The sequence below is a fragment of the Sciurus vulgaris genome, assembly GCF_902686455.1.
Source record: "Sciurus vulgaris genome assembly, chromosome: 12".
NCBI lineage: Eukaryota > Metazoa > Chordata > Mammalia > Rodentia > Sciuridae > Sciurus > Sciurus vulgaris.
This window is the reverse complement of record NC_136473.1, coordinates 78689843-78707187: the sequence shown is the minus strand read 5'-3', so window position 1 is coordinate 78707187 and position 17345 is coordinate 78689843. Positions and strand designations below refer to the sequence as shown.

Genomic DNA, 17345 nt, shown 5'->3' with positions numbered 1-17345 from the left:
TCCATGAGCCCATTTTTTAATTTGTTCTTCTTGGTTATACTTGACAGTAGAATGTATTCTGACACATCAAACATACATGGAGTATAACTTCTCATGAGCCTGGGTTTAACATTTGAACTGATGAGGTAGATTTACTTCTGCTATTTTATAGGCCTGGTCAACCCAGGTTGTATTTTATGACTTCAAATAACACTCATATTACTTTAGTTTAGGGTCTCTTGGGTTCTGGAAAATATTGTATCATTTATCCAAAAGATCAAGTGCGGTTGCCTAGTCCACATATACAAAAGCATCACACATTCTGGTCATTAAGTCATTTTCTTTGTCATCAATTCCTCTTGACTCCTAGGAGCATTTAAGTTTTTCTCTGCCCTAGTTCTAGAAGCTTCTATATAAAATTGTAGAGGAGGACTCTGTAAGAAGGGACCTATGTAGATACTATGAGATCTGCTTTTCTCTCCTTCTCAGCTCCAATGTAGGGAAAAAACAAATGAAACTTCCATTTTTTTCTTCTCAGTTCTAGGGATTGAACCCTGGGCCTTGTGCATGCTGGCAAGCACTTCACCACTGAGCTACGTTCCCAGTTCCAAGAAACCTCCCATTTAGTGGTGGTTTTAGGTGAAAAAAACTCAACACCCAACTGAGAGTTTTATCTCACTCAACTTTATCTTCGTTGGACTACCTCAATTCATAAAAAAATCAAAATCATATGATTTCTGTTCTAAATCTTATTGGGGCTTGTGTTAAAATGTGTAGATTGTGTAGTTTCTCATTGTCTAAAACAAACTTGAATTCTATGGCAAAATCTTAACATTTTGCATCCTGTATAATTTGTTCCCAATATCTCTTTGCACAGCATCTTCCCCATTCCCAAAATGCCTGTATCAATAAGCCAAATATCCTCGCTGACCTTCAAATGCACAAGATCTTATGCTGCTCCTTCCCTACGCCGGGCCTCATCTTTCCAACTGCCCAAATTCTGCCCATCAGGATATGGGTGTCAAACTCAAACTCCACATCTTCATGAAATATTGACTGTGATTCCTTTGAAAGCTCCTGGAAATTATATTTTCTGATATTCCCTAAGGGTTCTAGATACAGGGCATTATACATAAATATTTGCTGACTAAATAAAAACTGGCTTTATCTACCAAGAACAAAAAAGGGGGAGAAGAAGAGAGTTCCAGGAAATTTCTCTGCTCTTCTAAGGAGTCTACATTTTCATCATTACCACAGGAGGTCAGAGCAGTAAATGACAGTATTCTAGATATAAATACTGGGACAAAAAAAAAAAAAGATTCTGAGAAGTTTTTAAGGTTTTTAATCCATAGTGCAATAAAGCCTGATTATTCCAACAATATCTTATGAAAGTGAGAGGCTCTGAATAAAAAGGAAAGGATGAAAGGCCAAAAGGAAAGTAGTGATTCTGGCCCCCAGCTGGAACTTGCTCTCTCCCTGCTTCGTCTCACCTTCAGACCTGTGTAGAGATCCCGGTGTAGTCGCTCCATAATGAGCAGCACAGCAATGCTGGAGCCACCACCATAGTTGTAGTCGATGACTGAACCGTGGAGATCCACCAATCGCTCATGCTTCGGCAGAGACCTGTGGGAAGGAGAGAGACCTAGGCTACAATACTTGGGCTCTAATCCTGCATGACATGTCAAAATGTAGGAAGGAATAGCTTTAAGATCATGCTTAGTTTAGGTCCAGAGGGAATGGCCCTCAGTGTAGAAAGAGTGCTAACAGAATGACCTCTCCATCAAGGAAAAAGAATCATGGATTCTAAAAATTGACAAGCCTTGATGCTTTCTAAGAAAAGAAAGTTCTTTCTAAGAAAGAAAGTTAAATGAATAGCTAGGCACAGTGGCTCACACCTGTAATCCCAGCAACTTGGTAGGCTGAGGCAGGAGAATTCCAAGTTCAAAGACACAGTCTCAGGGGGCTGGGGTTGTGGCTCAGTGGCAGAGTACTTGCCTAGCATGTGTGAGGCGCTGGGTTCAATTCTCAGCACCACATATAAATAAATGAATAAAAAAAGGTCTATCAACATCTAAAAAATATTTTAAAAAAAGAAAGTCTCAGCAACTCAGCAAGACTCCATCTCAAAAAAATTAAAAAATAAAAAGGTGGGGGATATTAACCCAGTGGTTAAATGCCCATGAGTTCAATCCCCAGTACCAAAAAATAAGTTAAATGGAATGAGAAGTCTAAGAAAGAATTTACACTGGTGAGAAAAGAGCAAGCCAGGACAGTAAAGGCCTTAAAAAGAGAACCTATGGCTAGGTTAGAGCCACAAAGACTACATCTGTAACATTTTGAAACCTAGGTATGGAGAGAGAGGGAGCTGTAGCTCTTAGTACAACACTTATTCCAGGCTTCTGGCCTCTTCTCTGGATATTTCCCAGAGATGAATGAGACTAGGACTCACCTCATGTAGTGAAACTCCAAAGCCAGATCATTCCAGTGCTTCTCATCTGGAGGGACAACCGACTTGAGGGCACAAGGGAAGTGTCCTCCCCAGTTGTCACATAGGTATACTACACCATACTGGCCCCGGCCCAGTTCCTGTCCCAATTTAGGTTTACCTATAGGGTACAGAGACAGAGACAAGGAAGGAAGGAAGGAAGGGAACTTATTGGATAACCTCTGTAAGATTCTTAGATGTGGGCCTGCCTACAGGCCAGAAGTCATAATCATGCCAGGGGAAGAAATTTTAGTGTCATTCTAAACCAGCAGAAAGTAACTTAGCCAGGTTACTTTAAATAAACTTTGGTAATATTATTTAAATTATATAAATAGCAGGACCAAACAGACTTCTAGAATTCAAAGTCACATCAGTAAGTGCTTAGGCAACTTTGCAAGGAAGTAGCTGGAGACAGTAGGATTCTCAAGGCCAGAGAAACAAAACAAAACAAAAAACAAGGACTAACGATGCAGCAAGACGTCCTGTAAAGAACGGCTCTCCAGAGAAAGGCGGGCCAGGCGTGGGGCATGATCTTTCCGAACTTTCAGCCACAGATCTTCAGTTTTCTCCAGCCGGCCTGAGTGGCCAGCTTCCAGCTAGGAGGGAAACAGAGAAAAGACACATGACAAAAGACACATTAAGCCCTCAGGCTCAGCTTCCTCACGTGTTATATAGGAATAATAATATCTAACTCAGTGGGTAGCTGTTGAGAAATAACATGTACATGATGTGTTCAGCATGGTAACCATTACATAGAGAACATTCAGTAAATAATTTTTCCTCTTGGATACACAGTCACATCTATCCACTCCACACACACTACACACACAAGTTAAGTCATGAAACTGAACTGGAATGGAAGCTGGAAATTCATCTCTGTCATTCATTCCTGAAAATACTAGAAATACTATATAAACTTAGAAAAAGTTTCTATACCTCTATTTTCTTTTTTCCTCAGTACTGGAGATTGAACCCAGGGTGCTCTACAAGTGAGCTACAACCCCAGCCCTTTGTAATTTTTATTCTGAGAAAGGGTCTTGCTAATTTTCCCAGGCTGGCCTCAAATTTTTGATCCTCCTGCCTCAGTCTCCCTAGTAGCTAGGATCACAGGTGTGTGCCATGGAAACCAGCCTGCATCTTTTTACCCTTATTCATGAAATGGAGAGAAATTAACTGAGCTCCCTCCATTCTCCCTAGAGTTAGAAAAATAGCCACATGAAAATTTTATTGGTAAAACTCCCTATAATATAGTGTTAGCCTTAACAAAATAAAATACAATGGTGATTTTTTTCAAAATAATACGGAGAGCAAAGAGCAAAATATTCTCCTCTTGATGAAGCTCTTTGCTTATTTAGCTGCATCTTCTTTCCTATATACCAACCTGCCGTAAGGAAGCTGCAAAAGCCTCATGAGAACTATTGAGCCGAGTCCGAAATTGGCTGCAAATGCTCTTGGCCAACTTGGAGGCACTGAGACTCTCAATGGCTTCTTGGGCCACCTTCTTCTTCCATTCTAGAGTGATGGCAGGTGGGCTCACCCATGTGATGCGCTGGATGATCTGCCAAGATAAGGACAGTGAGATCACTGAGGGATGGAGAAAAGAACTACTAGAAGGTCCCAACGATGCCCTTCTTTTTCTGGGTTACCCACTTATTAGGAAAAAGTTCTTAAGATAAGAGTCCTGTGAAGTTCAAGGTTCCTCTCTAATTCCATCTAGCCCTCTCTACCCGACAATCAGGGCTCAGCCCAGAGGAAGGTATCAAAGAACACTAAGCAAAAACAAAAATGAATACTAGGCCTAGTTTACATGCTCACAAATCCTCAATACATTATATGCAGTGTCGGGGAGTATCTGAATATGAAGCAGTAAATAAGTACATAACAGCAAGACTCAATTCCAGAACAGGAACTACATTTCTTGGCCTGTCGCAACACCGCCACTAATTCTGAGAAAACATTCAGTCTGGTTAGGAGAAATATGAAGAAACTAGTGAGGTAGAGTTTTCTGGCTCCATGAAATATCATTTAAACCAACCATTTTTAAGAATGTAAGGGACCTCTGCTAATTATTTAAGAATAAGCATAAAATAGAATTCTCTTAGGCAGTCCAATCAGAACACAAGGCTACCCTACCTTAAGATCCTAGTTATATGCTCTCTACTGGAGTGATTAGGATCCATGTAAGCCAACATGGAACTGGAAACTGTTCCTCTAAGCAACACCTACCTGCTTGATTTGCTCCCACAGCATCCTTGTAACCGAGGACCCTGAGTGAAACGTGACTTCAACATGATAGGCAGCATTTAAGATCTGAAAGAGAACAATACAAAGAAAATATGTCTTGAGTAGAGTGGCTATTCAGAAATCCAATAAATGATATTTACTTCAAGAACATAGTTGAGGGCTGGGGTTGTGGCTCAGTGGTAGAGTGCTTGCCTAGCATGTGTGAGGCACTGGGTTCGATTCTCAGCACCACACACAGATTCATCACATTTTTTTTCCTTTCAGTACTGGGGATTAAACCCAAGGCTTTGTGCATGGTAGACAAATGCTCTACCGCTAAGCTACATTGCCAACCCTCAGCACTACACATAAATAAATGAATAAAATAAAGGTCCATCGACAACTTAAAAAAAAAAAAAAACACAGTCCAGTCTCACAGTCTCAAGGTTTCCAAATTTATCTTTCAATATATATACAGAGTCAACTCAAGTTGATCAACTGTTTTATAACTAGGTAGGCCCTTTTACTTCCTCTTCATGTTTATTGACCATAATTTTATAGCTCACCAGCACCTCCCACAGGCAGTTGTCACTGATAGGAAAACAAAATGAAATTCAAACTCAATAAGCAAAAAGTTAAGAGGGAAATTCTTGGCTAATTTGAAGTTGGACTAGTGTGTGAATTATTCCAGGTGTTATTTTTGACCCAGTATCTTAGCAATCATTCTTTTCATACCTGTTTGAGATAATTACTGGTGATGTGAATGGAGACATCCTGTGACTTCTCCAGGCTCTGCAGACACCGTTCCAGGGTTCCAACGAAGCTCTCACGTAGATAATCCACAGAGCTGATCAGTTTGTTAGCCACTGCCTGATTAAGCCGGGAGATGATGAGTTCTTGGATCTGTCGAATGCAGCATTTGATCTCTCTGGTGCCCACTGGTTCTCCATTCTCAGGGACAATGACATCTATGGAGGCAGAGAAATAAACTACTTAGCTGTGAGGGAAAGGGGCAGACATTACAAAAAGGCCTCTCCCAAGTTGGAGTCAATGAACCACATGACAATGGCTATAAAAAGACACCACTGGTTGACGAACACTGACCCTCAGCATGATCAGGGTCACATAATGCTCAACTACTTACGGTCACTAAGATCCTGAGAAGTAACAATCATGTCTAAAACAAGTCTGTTGATTTTGTTAGCTTTTATGTTAAATTTATAGGAGGAGATGAATAATATTTATTGCATGCTAAATATTAGAAAGGCACAATAATAAGCATTTTAACATATACAATCTAATTTATCTTCACAATAACTTTGACAGGTGGGTATATTACTAGTTTTATTTTTTAGATCAGGAAACAGCCTCAGAGAGAGGACAAAGTAGGCGCTGGAAAGGGGATGGTATAGTTAGGAAGTAATTCATGTAGCATTTGAACCCCTATTTGAACCTATTGATTCCAAAGTCCAGTGTCTTTGTAGTATTTCTCACTGCCTAATATATTAATGAGAAGAATCCAAGAGTCAGAAATTTTAGACAAATCAATTGCTAAATAAATAGTGAAACTTAACTATTGTCCCTACATGTCACTACCTCTCAGAATTTAAAAATCTATTTCATAGGCCAGTTTTCAGAAAAACATAAGAGAAGTCAAAAAAGATCTGCTCCTAGAAAGGAACTCTCAGATCTACTGGTGGAAACTTAAATTGGTACTACCTCTTCAGAGAAAATCTGGCAATATCTATCAAAATTTTAAACCAACCAAGTGTGGTAGCACATGCCTGTAATACTAGCAACCTGGGAAGGTGAGGCAGGAAGATCTCAAGTTCGAGGACAGCCTGGGCAACCCAAAATGGAAAAAACAAAAACAAAAATAAAAATAAGGTCTGGGTAGCTCAGTGGTAGAGCATCTCCCTCAGCTTAATCCCCAATACGGGGGTGGGAGGGAATTAAACTAACCAACCATGAAAAATCCACATACTCTTTGACTTAACTATTCTGCTTCTAGGTATCCTTTTTCTAGAAATGTATCCTTACAAATCTGAAATACACTTATGTACAATGATGATTAACACAATAAAGTTTGTAACAACAAAAAGGGAAAAAAAAGGAAATAGCTTAAATGTTCACCAATAAGAGAATAGTTGAATAAATTAAGATATGTTGGGCTGGGGATATAGCTCAGTTGGTACAGTGCCTGCATTGCATGCACAAGGCCCTGGGTTCAACCTCCAGCACCAAAGTAAATAAGTAAATAAATAAATGTCCATTAGAAGAAGACAAATTTGTATGCATATTTATGGAAAAAGCTCTCTAAGATATACATTGAAAAGGTGAAACAGCAAGGTACAAAATAATATATTGAGGGGAACTGAATGGTTGGGGACAGTGTCTTTGTACCTTTGAATTAAGTAGCATATCTGTACATTTTATCCTTTAAAAATATAAACATTCTAGGGCTGGGGAGATAGCTCAGCTGATAGAGTGCTTGCCTCGCAAGCACAAGACCCTGAGTTCAATCCCCAGTACCACAAAAAAAAAAAAAAAAAACTACAAAGTAGGTATTTTATGATACCCAGAGTACATGTGTTACCTTTATATATTTATTTATTTGTTATTTGTGTTGCTACGGATCAAACCCAGGGCCTGCAAATGTCAGGCAAGCATTCTCCCAGTGAGCCACACTCCTAACTCTCGTTACCTTTATTTAAAGAAAAATACCACTAACAGAAATCTGCCTCCATAAGATATGTGGTAGCTCTCCTTTAAATCTATTTATCATTGCTTCAAAGGTACCCAGAAAAAAAAGTAAGAACCGGACATATAAGTTGTGTCTAACAAAGCTGGACGCAGTGGTACCTGCCTCTCATCTCAATGACTTGGGAAGCAGATGCTGGAAAATTGCACTTTTAAGGCCAGCCTCATCTATTTAGTGAGCCCCTGTCTCAAAATAAAATTAAAGGGATAGGGGTGTGGCTCAGTGGTTCAGGGCCTTTGGGCTCAATCCCCAATACCACAAAAAGAAATGAAACAAAAAATTGTGTCTAATGTACAGCCATCTAGGTAAGTAGATCCACAAGGTAGTTAACAGAGTCAGATGCTTGATCTACTTATTCCCAATCACCCCATGTCTGTTTAGCTAATCACTATATCCCAGGCATTAAACATGGTATGCCTGGAACAGTACAATGAAATATTTCACTGTCTGCCTAACCTAGCTGCCCTGACCTTCCTTCATCATACCCATACTAGCAATGTCCTTAATTAAATATTGAGAGGACTTCCTAGGATTTCTACTGCAAGTGAGCATTTCTCAGCCATTCCTTCCTGCAGTGGGAATTCACCAAAGATGTACCTTTGCTCATCTTAAGAAAGATTTATAAGAAATCAGACATCCTGTTCTTGTTGAAGTCAACTGTATTTCCTTTGTAAAAAGTGTGACATAACTAGATACCATTATTTATAAATCCTTTCATTCTTCAAAGACCTGTTGTATTCGAGAGTCTGTGACAGGGCTGGGGATGTGGCTCAGTGGTAAAATACTTGCCTAGTATGTGCAAAACCCTGGGCTCCATCCACAGAACCACAAAATAAAAGTTTTTAAAGTCTGTGTTATTTGCTACAAGGGGTATGATGATGTAAGACCCAGATCTATTCTCCTTAAACTCCAGGATTTTAGAAAACAGTCAGAAGAACATAAATAATTATATTAAAACATAGAAAGTGAAGCTCCAATGGTGGTGCACAACTGTAATCCCAGTAATTTGGGGGGCTAAGGCTAAAGCAGAAGACGACAAGTTCAGGGCCAGCCTTAGCAACTTGGTGAACCATATCTCAAAATAAGATAAAAAGGGATAGGTTCAGTGGTACAGCACCCCTGGGTTCAATTCTCAGGACCTCCCCCTCCAAAAAAAAAGAAAGTCAAATACACCAAAAATAAGAAATAAGTTACAGATGAAATGCTTCGGGCATTTCAGATGACTGCAATTGTTAGTAGGTATAAAAAAAAATTAAAGAAGACTTCATAAAAATATGGCACCTAGAGAGCCCTTAAAGGATAGGTAGGATTTGGAAATTCAGACAAGTAAAAGACATTTCAGGTTTAAGGCAGGGTACAAGCAAAGAAAAGGTTGAAGAGTGTACTGAGCACAGTATGCAGTTAAAACCAACCCAGATAAAAACCAGAGGCAGGTGCAGAGAGGGAAATAAGACTGGCAAAGTTGGTGAGGGCTCAGCTTTGGAGGACTTGCAATGCCAGGCTAAGGAGTTTAAACTTGTTCTAAAGGAACAGAGAGCCAATAAAGATGAAGTGGAGAAAGAAGAGAAAGAAGTCAGGTAATAATAGTTCAGTTAGACTAAGGAAGATGGAACAGAAAAGATATTGAATTTGGAAGAAGACTCATCAATACTTGGCAACTGGTTAGACAAGGGGACAGTTAAAAGATGACAGTTAAAAAGATCTGCTGAGGTGTGGAAGCTGGCTATCAAGAAGAGGGTGGTGTCAGCACCTAAAAAGAGATTAAGAAGCAGTAAAGCATGGAAATTAAGAGTATGGGCTGAGGAATCAGGCTGTCTGGCTTCAAAGCCTATCTCTGTGACTCACTAGCTGTGGCCTTGGGCACAGTACTTAATCCTTTTAAGACTTAGTTCCCTCATCTAAAAAATGGAAACAAGTGGAATCCACCTAGGGAGGACTCAGAAAAACACTGACACTAGGTGCCACATCAGAAGTTCTGATTAAGTCTGGAGTGGTCTTTAGCAGTCTTGAGTACCAGTATTTTCATAAAAACTCTCAGAGAATTTGAATATCTACTCATGATTGAAGATCTAAAGAGCAACTTGCAAACTGAATCATTTCAATTAAAGGGAGCAGAGTTAACGTTCACATGTGGAGGTTCATATACAGTAGTCAGTATACAAAGTCAGCAGCATCTAAACCTCAGACACTGAAAGACCTGACCAATCACTTTCATCCAATTTTGTTAAAAGCCATTTGTGAAGAATGGGACTGCCAGAAAAGCTAAAGACATTACTTTGGGAAATTCTCCTGAATTGAGTTTCAGGAGCAGCTGAAAAAAGAAAAAACGAGACCATGAGACAAAAAGAACCATGAAGAAGCATAGGCCACACTGACAGAGCAAGTAAAGCACGACCTAGTAAACTTCTTCAAGCAGCTCTTCTCCAGCTCCTTTATGGCACAGGGACAGATGGAAAGTGGAGGGTAGAGAGCTTTTAGGATGGTTTTATCAAAACATGGGCTAATAGCCCTGGGAAGGAGTGACATGGAATCTTCCAAGCTCCTGAGAACAAGAGAGGCCTCTGGGGCTACGTGATTTAAGAGAGGTTCCTGCTAGTAAGAATTAATGAACTCATTTTCCAGCTTAAAAAGGGGAGTTCTTATATTCCTGCACCGCACCAAGCTTGCAGGGATTACCTTTTTTAAAAATTATTTTTATATGTATTTTTAGTTGTTGATGGATCTTTATTTTATTCATTTATTTATATGCAGTGCTGAGAACCGAACGCATGCTAGGCAAGCAAGCGCTCTACCACTGAGCCACAACCCCAGCCCAAGCAGGGACTTACCTTTAAACTCCATGTTGGCAGCATCATCCAGAAGTTCCTCCTTCATGGAGTTAAGTGTCTCAACAATCATGTCCTTCATTTCCTCCTGCTTTCTGTTGGCAATATTCATCAATGATTCATACAACTCATTTTCCTTCTTTCGAGTATATTCCAGACGCTTGGGAGTAATCTGCAGGTCCCGCTGCATGTCAAAGGCCTGGTTGATGAAGACATCCAGGCAGTGGCAGTGCACCGAGTTCAAGGCCTTGGCCGCATCCACCAGGCGGGTCTGTAGCAGCTGGTGAGAAAACGTGCTCAAGTGCCTCAGCTTCTCACTGTGCTCCACTAACATGCTCTGAGGTTTAGTGTCCTGACTGGGGCCCCCACAGTTCCAGTGACTGCTGCTTAGAAAACCCAGGTCAACTAGTTGGCGATATAGCGGTGATCTTTCACTCTCCATTCTCCTGACAGAGGAGTCTATTATCTCCAACTTTGGCACTTTGAAAAAGAATATGGGAAAGGAGAAATACTTTCGGATTTCTTGAAGCTGCTGCTCCTCTCTCTCAGAGAGTTCATCTTTGTGGAGTGCATACATTATCACAGGTAAAAAGTCATTCACCAAGTCACCCAGAACATCCACTGTGGGCCGGAGACCTTGGCATGGTGCCACCACAATGTCCACCTCCTGGAAGGGGAAGGGGGTCATATCAGCACCTCAGGGTCAGAACCAATCCTTGCCTCCCCAAAGTCCCAAATGAGACCAAAATCCAGATCTATGGTGGAGCAACTGGACCTCAGTGCACCCCAATCATCTGTCCACCTCCTTCCTCGGTTTCCAACACTCCCTTGAATAGCCTGTGAAGGCAGGCACTCATCTAGAGAGAGTGAAAAACAAGCAAGTAGAAAGATGGCAGTTCCTTTAGCCATTTCAGATAAAAAGAATATTAGTCCCTGCCTTCCTTTGTTGCTTGGAAATTCCCACTGATGAAGAAATAAGACAAATAATGAAAGGAAAAGGAACTGTTATGGCAATTAGCCTGACAGTGAGCCCGCCTGGAATTCCTCCCTCTCTTTTGCTCTTCACAAACCCCCTTCCCATTTTCTAACCTGGCTAATAATTCTTAAGCAACCTTTAAATCTCGATGTGTATGCCATGTCATAGCCTTACAGAGTCTTTACCATTATACAATCCCAAATACTCTTTACTTCCCTTATTAATGTTCAACACATTTATAATTTACTTATTTAAAATCCATTTTGTTTTCCATTAGCCCTTTGAGGACAAGGACCATGTTTATCTTGTTCACTTTCTTAACTTCAGTGTCAAGCACATAGTAAGTCCTCAACATTGTTGAACCAATCAAGTATGCAGCAAACTAAAAGCTAAGTTCACCTAACATTACTGTCCTATTCTAAGATTCTGCAGGTGTCCCAAAGTCTTAGCCAACTAAGTCTTGGTAATACCCTTAAGAATATGATCACTTGGCATGTCAGAGATCAAGGTCTACCTAGCCAATATCTAGGCTCTATATTTTGAGGAAGGCAATGTCCTCTACAGATAGAGTGGGGCTTCCACAAAAGCTCTTCAGGGGAGGGTGATTCTACCAGGAAGCACGCCCTTTGGCCTGGCCCATCTTCCTGCCCGAGTGCAGACGTGATAGCTAGAGCAGCAGTGATCAAGCTGTAGACCTAGGCAAACATGAGGCTGAGAGCAGCACTAAGGACCATGAAGCAAAAAGGCTCTCAACTGCCCAGCTGTAGCCTTCTTTTGCGTAAAGAAAAAAACTAAGCACTGCCTTACTCAAGTTTTTTTTTGTGACGATGTTACACACAACTGAATTCAATTTAATCTATATCCCAAGTTTCTAAAGTGAGTTTCCAGAATGATCTTAAGTTTAGAAACAAAGCTTCCACAAGTCATTTTCCAAGCCTATAGTTTTTGTTTTGTTTTTTTTTAACTTCTTCCCTAAGAAGTCTCAAAGCACTTAAAGCATTTATTTCCATTCACTGAACAGGTTACTCTTCATATTTTGAAAATGTCTACATAAAGGGGAAACTGGGAACTCAGGCCCACATCACTATCCTAGGTACACAGACTCCTGATGTCTTTAGAGGTCTGCAAACTCAAAAACAATGCCCTTCACAGCACTCTAGCAGATCTTTCTGAGTTATAAGAGAACTCAACACACATCTGTTCAAGTTTAAGGCCTTAACAGTTCTCAGAATGAATATCTGAAACCTAAAATGGATGCAATTTTATTTCCTTTCAAACTAATATCTGCTTTCACTCCTTACATTATTTGATCAGCAGGTTTTTTTTTTGTTTTTGTTTTTTAAATAACTACCTTTATTTTGTTTGTTTAGGTTTTTTTTTTTTTTTTTTTTTTGCTTTTGTTTTTTAATGTGGTGCTGGGGAACGAACCCAGCATGCATGCAAGGCAAGCTCTCTATCACTGAGCCACAACCCCAGTCCAGAACATCAGATTTTTAAAAACATACAAGAACATACAAGATTTTTAAAAAAGTAAAAAACTGAGCCCCTTTCATTTTTGATATTCTTCTGTAGATAAGAAAGAACTGGGAGATGCCAGCCTATTACACCCAGTATCTGTTTCCATTGACACTGACAGTGCATGCATGTAGTTTTTTATCTTCTCCACTATAAGCAAAGCACGAGAGCAAAGCACGAGAGCAAAGCACAAAGGTCTCACATTCTTCCAACAAAGAAATAAGCTTCATTTTCAGGTAAGTCACTCATGCTCATTTGGCTAGCCACTTTACACTCCCAAAAACTAAAGTGCTTTTAGCATCTCCCCATTTGCAATCTGAGCAAACACTGCATAAATCCACCTACTCCTCACCCAAGGCCAGGCCAAGAGGAATTTGCTGTTTCATCTGTGTCTGAAACTGCAGAGAATGTATTCTGGTTGAAAAACTAGTCTGACGCTCATCTTGCTGTTCAAAACAACCCCTTTCACTACCCTGAGTCACAAATGCTGATGTGTGAGTCATTTCAGAGAGGCATTTTTAAAAAGTTGGCACGTAAGAAATTTCAAGATTTAGAATGAACATACGATTGCATAAAAACCAACATTATAGTCACATATAATAATTAGATAAAGAAAAAGGAATCCCAAGAAATGGAAACAGTTATACTAAGTAGAGAATTATTGGTGACAATGATTTTTATATTATAAAGCTTCCCTAAATACATACATTTTCAAAGATATCAAGCGATTAAACTTATAAAAAGAAAACCTAAATATCTGAAATCGAAGTATATTTAGAAAATCTGCAGGAAGAATTTTATTCGCTTGTTTACTTGATTTTTTTTTTTTAATTCTAAAATACATTTTCAAGTTTTCCTCAAAGGATCATTTTGTATGCACAACAGAACCAGCAGCTAATACTATATAACCAATACCCTTTTAAAAGATCAGTTCACTTTATTTGTTCATAGATGCAAAATTTTGAGTGAAAAAAAAATTTCAAGGCTATCTAATGGTAGGGTATGGCCTGATATACTGGCACCTAGAAAGAAGATGTTCATTCCTAAATATATCTTGTACTAAACAAAAATGGATGAAAAACAGGTATCATGGTCTCTTCTCCCTTCCCAGTTAAGTCATTTGTGCAGTTGGTCTCACTGTTCTATCATGACTGTCAGAAGACAGGCAAAGAGCCACAGGCTGAGACCCTGGCAATAGTACAAACTAGACTGGAATGTGATATGTGATTCTGCAATACTCACAGTGAAGGGATGACTCATGCTTGATGGTTATAAACAAAAAGGGAAGCCAGCACTGTCTCCTGGAGACAGGGAGTGAAAAAATAATAATTAATACAGACAGGATGAGCCAGAGCTGTCCTGGGCCATATTACAGCCACCTGAAGTGCAAGTCTGACCTCAGATTATTATTCAGAAGACCACCCTTCCTATAGCCCAGTACAGTGCCTGGCATTTAGTAAGCATGCAGTAAATAAACGTAGAATGAATTAATAAAGAAATGATGCCTTGAGCCAGGCGCGGTGGTGCACACCTGTAATCCCAGCAGCTGGAGAGGCTGAGACAGGAGGGTGGAGAGTTCAACGCCGACCTCAGCAAAAGGGAGGTACTAAGCAACTCAGCGAGATTCTGTCTCTAAATAAAAAAGGGCTGGGGATGTGGCTCAGTGGTCAAGTGCCCTGAGTTCAATACGCAGTACCAAAAAAAGAAAAAAGAAATGATGCCTTTACTACTTGCTCGAAACCATCCAATCATCATATTTCTTTCAATCCACACCCCTCACATCTTATCCCACACATTTATCTGATATTGCTGTTCGCCTCCACTCCAAGAATGAAGCAGAGAGTAAGCGTTTTGTTCTTATCAAGGGAAAAGAATCTCAGGGAATTGTGAGAATATCCCTTAATTCCCATTTTGAATCACAGTCAAATCCTAAGAGATTTCTCTTACAAAATGCATTTTGTACAACTCCATGGAATGTACAGAAGCTGTTCTGCTACCATCAATTTTCCTGGCAGGATTAAGAGAATGTAACAGAAAGGTGCTTGCTACTCTCCAAACACCTGAATGATGATCTGGTTTTGTTTTTTTAATGTAAGATGACACTACTTTAAAAGCCAAGAAGTAGCCACACAATCACTGACTGCTTCCTGAGAATACTGGCTCTTATTGGTAAGGACTCCTTACTCTATAGGTCACAGCACATTACCAACTCCATTGTGGCAAAGGGTTGACTATACTAATTGATGATTCAAGCAGAAAACAGTGATGTACTCAGGCTAAAGTCAGTAAGAAGACGTCTTTGCTTTCTCTACCATTCTGAAGCCTCAGGTTAATATCACACAAAAAAGGAGTACACAACTATTTAACAGTCCTGCCTCTGCTCAGCAATTTACACAGCATCAACCTCAGTCCTCATCCCCATATCCTAGCCATCTTTACTTCCAATTCTCCTCCCATGTCATTCTTGCAGAGCAATTAAGTTTTTCCTGTTTGTTTTTCACAGGGTTGGTTCTCCAGAACTCATTTTCAATCTTAAATATTAAATATATGTCAAATAATATACCTCTCTGTTCTTATGACACTGTAGAAATACTCTCACTGGTACAAATAACTCTCCCAAGGGCGAGCTGTGACTGGATGGGCTTCTAGGCCATAACATGCCTCACGAGAAACTGGGATTAACATGAAGCCATCCAGGAGCTTTATCCCAGTAGTCAACACCGAATGGATACAAACTCATCTCGCTACCTAGTAAAAACATCATGTGGTTTCTCAGAGGCCAGACACAAGACCTGGAAAAAAATAATCAGAACCACAGCCCTCAACTAGCCACAAAAAGCATGAACCATCATGTGCAAAGAAAACAGATTTACAATCCCAAATACCGAAAGCATTTCAGGATCAGAATTATCTTCTCTTCATTTTGTACTGCAATGAATTAGGAGACAGACAAGATGGCAAGAATATACTGAATAGCCTCTGTGCATTCTATCTTGAGGACAAACATCCATCTAGAAATCCACAGATGCAAATCAATGTAGGGATCTGAAGTTTTATTCTCTTACCACTTACTAGAATCACTGAGAGACAAAATAATAGAATGAAGGAGACATAAAGAGGAAGGAGGGTAGATTTTACCTTTTGTATCCTTCTGATTAATGACATCTTTTTGTGACATCTTTCTCCTTTCATTTTATTATAAAAGTAAGTCATAATCAGTTATGAAGATGTTTGCCTCCCACAAGATAGAACAATGACTGTAAGTTAGCTGGAACAAGAAGGACTTAAATTTGACAAAAGAAAGGACTTCCAACATGGGTTATATGAGAAGGGAAGAGTGGCTGAAAGAGTAGAAAGCCCTCTTCTCAAGGACACTGCTATATCCATTCAAAGGAAAAAAGGAACTGGCTTACTATGTGCCAGACACTGCTAGATGCCTTAGACATACTCATTTTGGCCTCACACCAATCCTAAACAATAGGGACTACTAGCCCATCATACAAATGAGTCACACAGCTAAATAACAAACCCAGGATATAAACCCAAGTCCACGTAACTATAAAGACCATATTTAATCAGCCCTAAAGGCCCACTGTCAGGCAAATTCTGAAAGCAAAGTAAAGAATGGACAAGACGATTTTATAAATTCCTACATTCCGAGGGTTCTGTGTTTTTTAAAGTATATGCTAAGCTGGGCATGATGGCACACCCCTATAATCCCAGCAACGTGGGAGGCTAAAGCAGAAGGATTGCAAGTTCCAGACCAGTCTAGGCAACCTAGAGAGACCCTGTCTCAAAATAAAACATAAAAAGGGCTAGAGACACAGCTCACTTATAGAATGCCCCTGGGTTCAATCCCCAGTACTGCAAATTAATTAGTTAATTAAAATAAAACAAAACAAAATAAAAAGCATATGCAAAGACTCTGCTAAAAAAAACAAGGACTGGCTGAGGTATCATAAAAGAAATCAAGAAAGAAAATATTTTTAAGCCAGGTGAGGTGGCACAAGCCTATAATCCCACTGGTTTGGAAGGCTGAGGCAGGAGGATAATGAGTTCAAAGGCAGCCTCAGCAAAAACGAGGTGCTAAGCAACTCAGTGAGACCCCATCTCAAAATAATATATAAAATAGGACTGGGGATATGTCTCAGTGGTCAAGTGTCCCTGAGTTCAATCCCCAGTACTCCCCCCAAAAATTATTTTTAAGAGCCACAACAAAAGTTCTGAGCTGAGAAAGACTCCCTACCTCCACTAGCCTCTACTCAGAGGTGGACGGGAGTAAGTTTTTGGATAGAAAGGAGGCCATTGTGTGCAGGAAAGAGGGAGACAGGGTCCTAGCAAAGGGAGAAGACCAAAAAGGAAGATGAAGGTTATAAACTATGTCAGATTTTCTCCCTGAGATCTAGCTTTGGAAGGCCAAAGATGAATGACTGAGAATGAATTAAGAAAAGATGGTCCCAGCTTCAGGCTGTTCCTTTAGGGATATCAAAGCTACTATGATGAGCTTAGAATTTTTTTGAAAATCCCAGCAGCTTAGGAGGCTGAGGCAGGTTCAAAGCCAGTCTCAGCAACTTAGAGAGG

The 17345-nt window shown here is 39.9% G+C and overlaps 1 protein-coding gene across 1 annotated transcript in view; it reads right to left on the bottom strand.

Moving 5' to 3' along the window:
- DSTYK (dual serine/threonine and tyrosine protein kinase) overlaps positions 1 to 17345 on the bottom strand; it is a 57007-nt gene that overhangs the window by 12005 nt on the left and 27657 nt on the right. The window contains exons 3-9 of the mRNA XM_079107353.1: positions 10277 to 10940; positions 5423 to 5655; positions 4691 to 4774; positions 3846 to 4022; positions 2931 to 3060; positions 2429 to 2585; positions 1470 to 1602 (exon numbers count right to left, since the gene is read on the bottom strand). Coding sequence (XP_078963479.1) covers positions 1470 to 1602; positions 2429 to 2585; positions 2931 to 3060; positions 3846 to 4022; positions 4691 to 4774; positions 5423 to 5655; positions 10277 to 10940 — 1578 coding nt within the window. The remainder of the gene's footprint in view (positions 1 to 1469; positions 1603 to 2428; positions 2586 to 2930; positions 3061 to 3845; positions 4023 to 4690; positions 4775 to 5422; positions 5656 to 10276; positions 10941 to 17345) is intronic.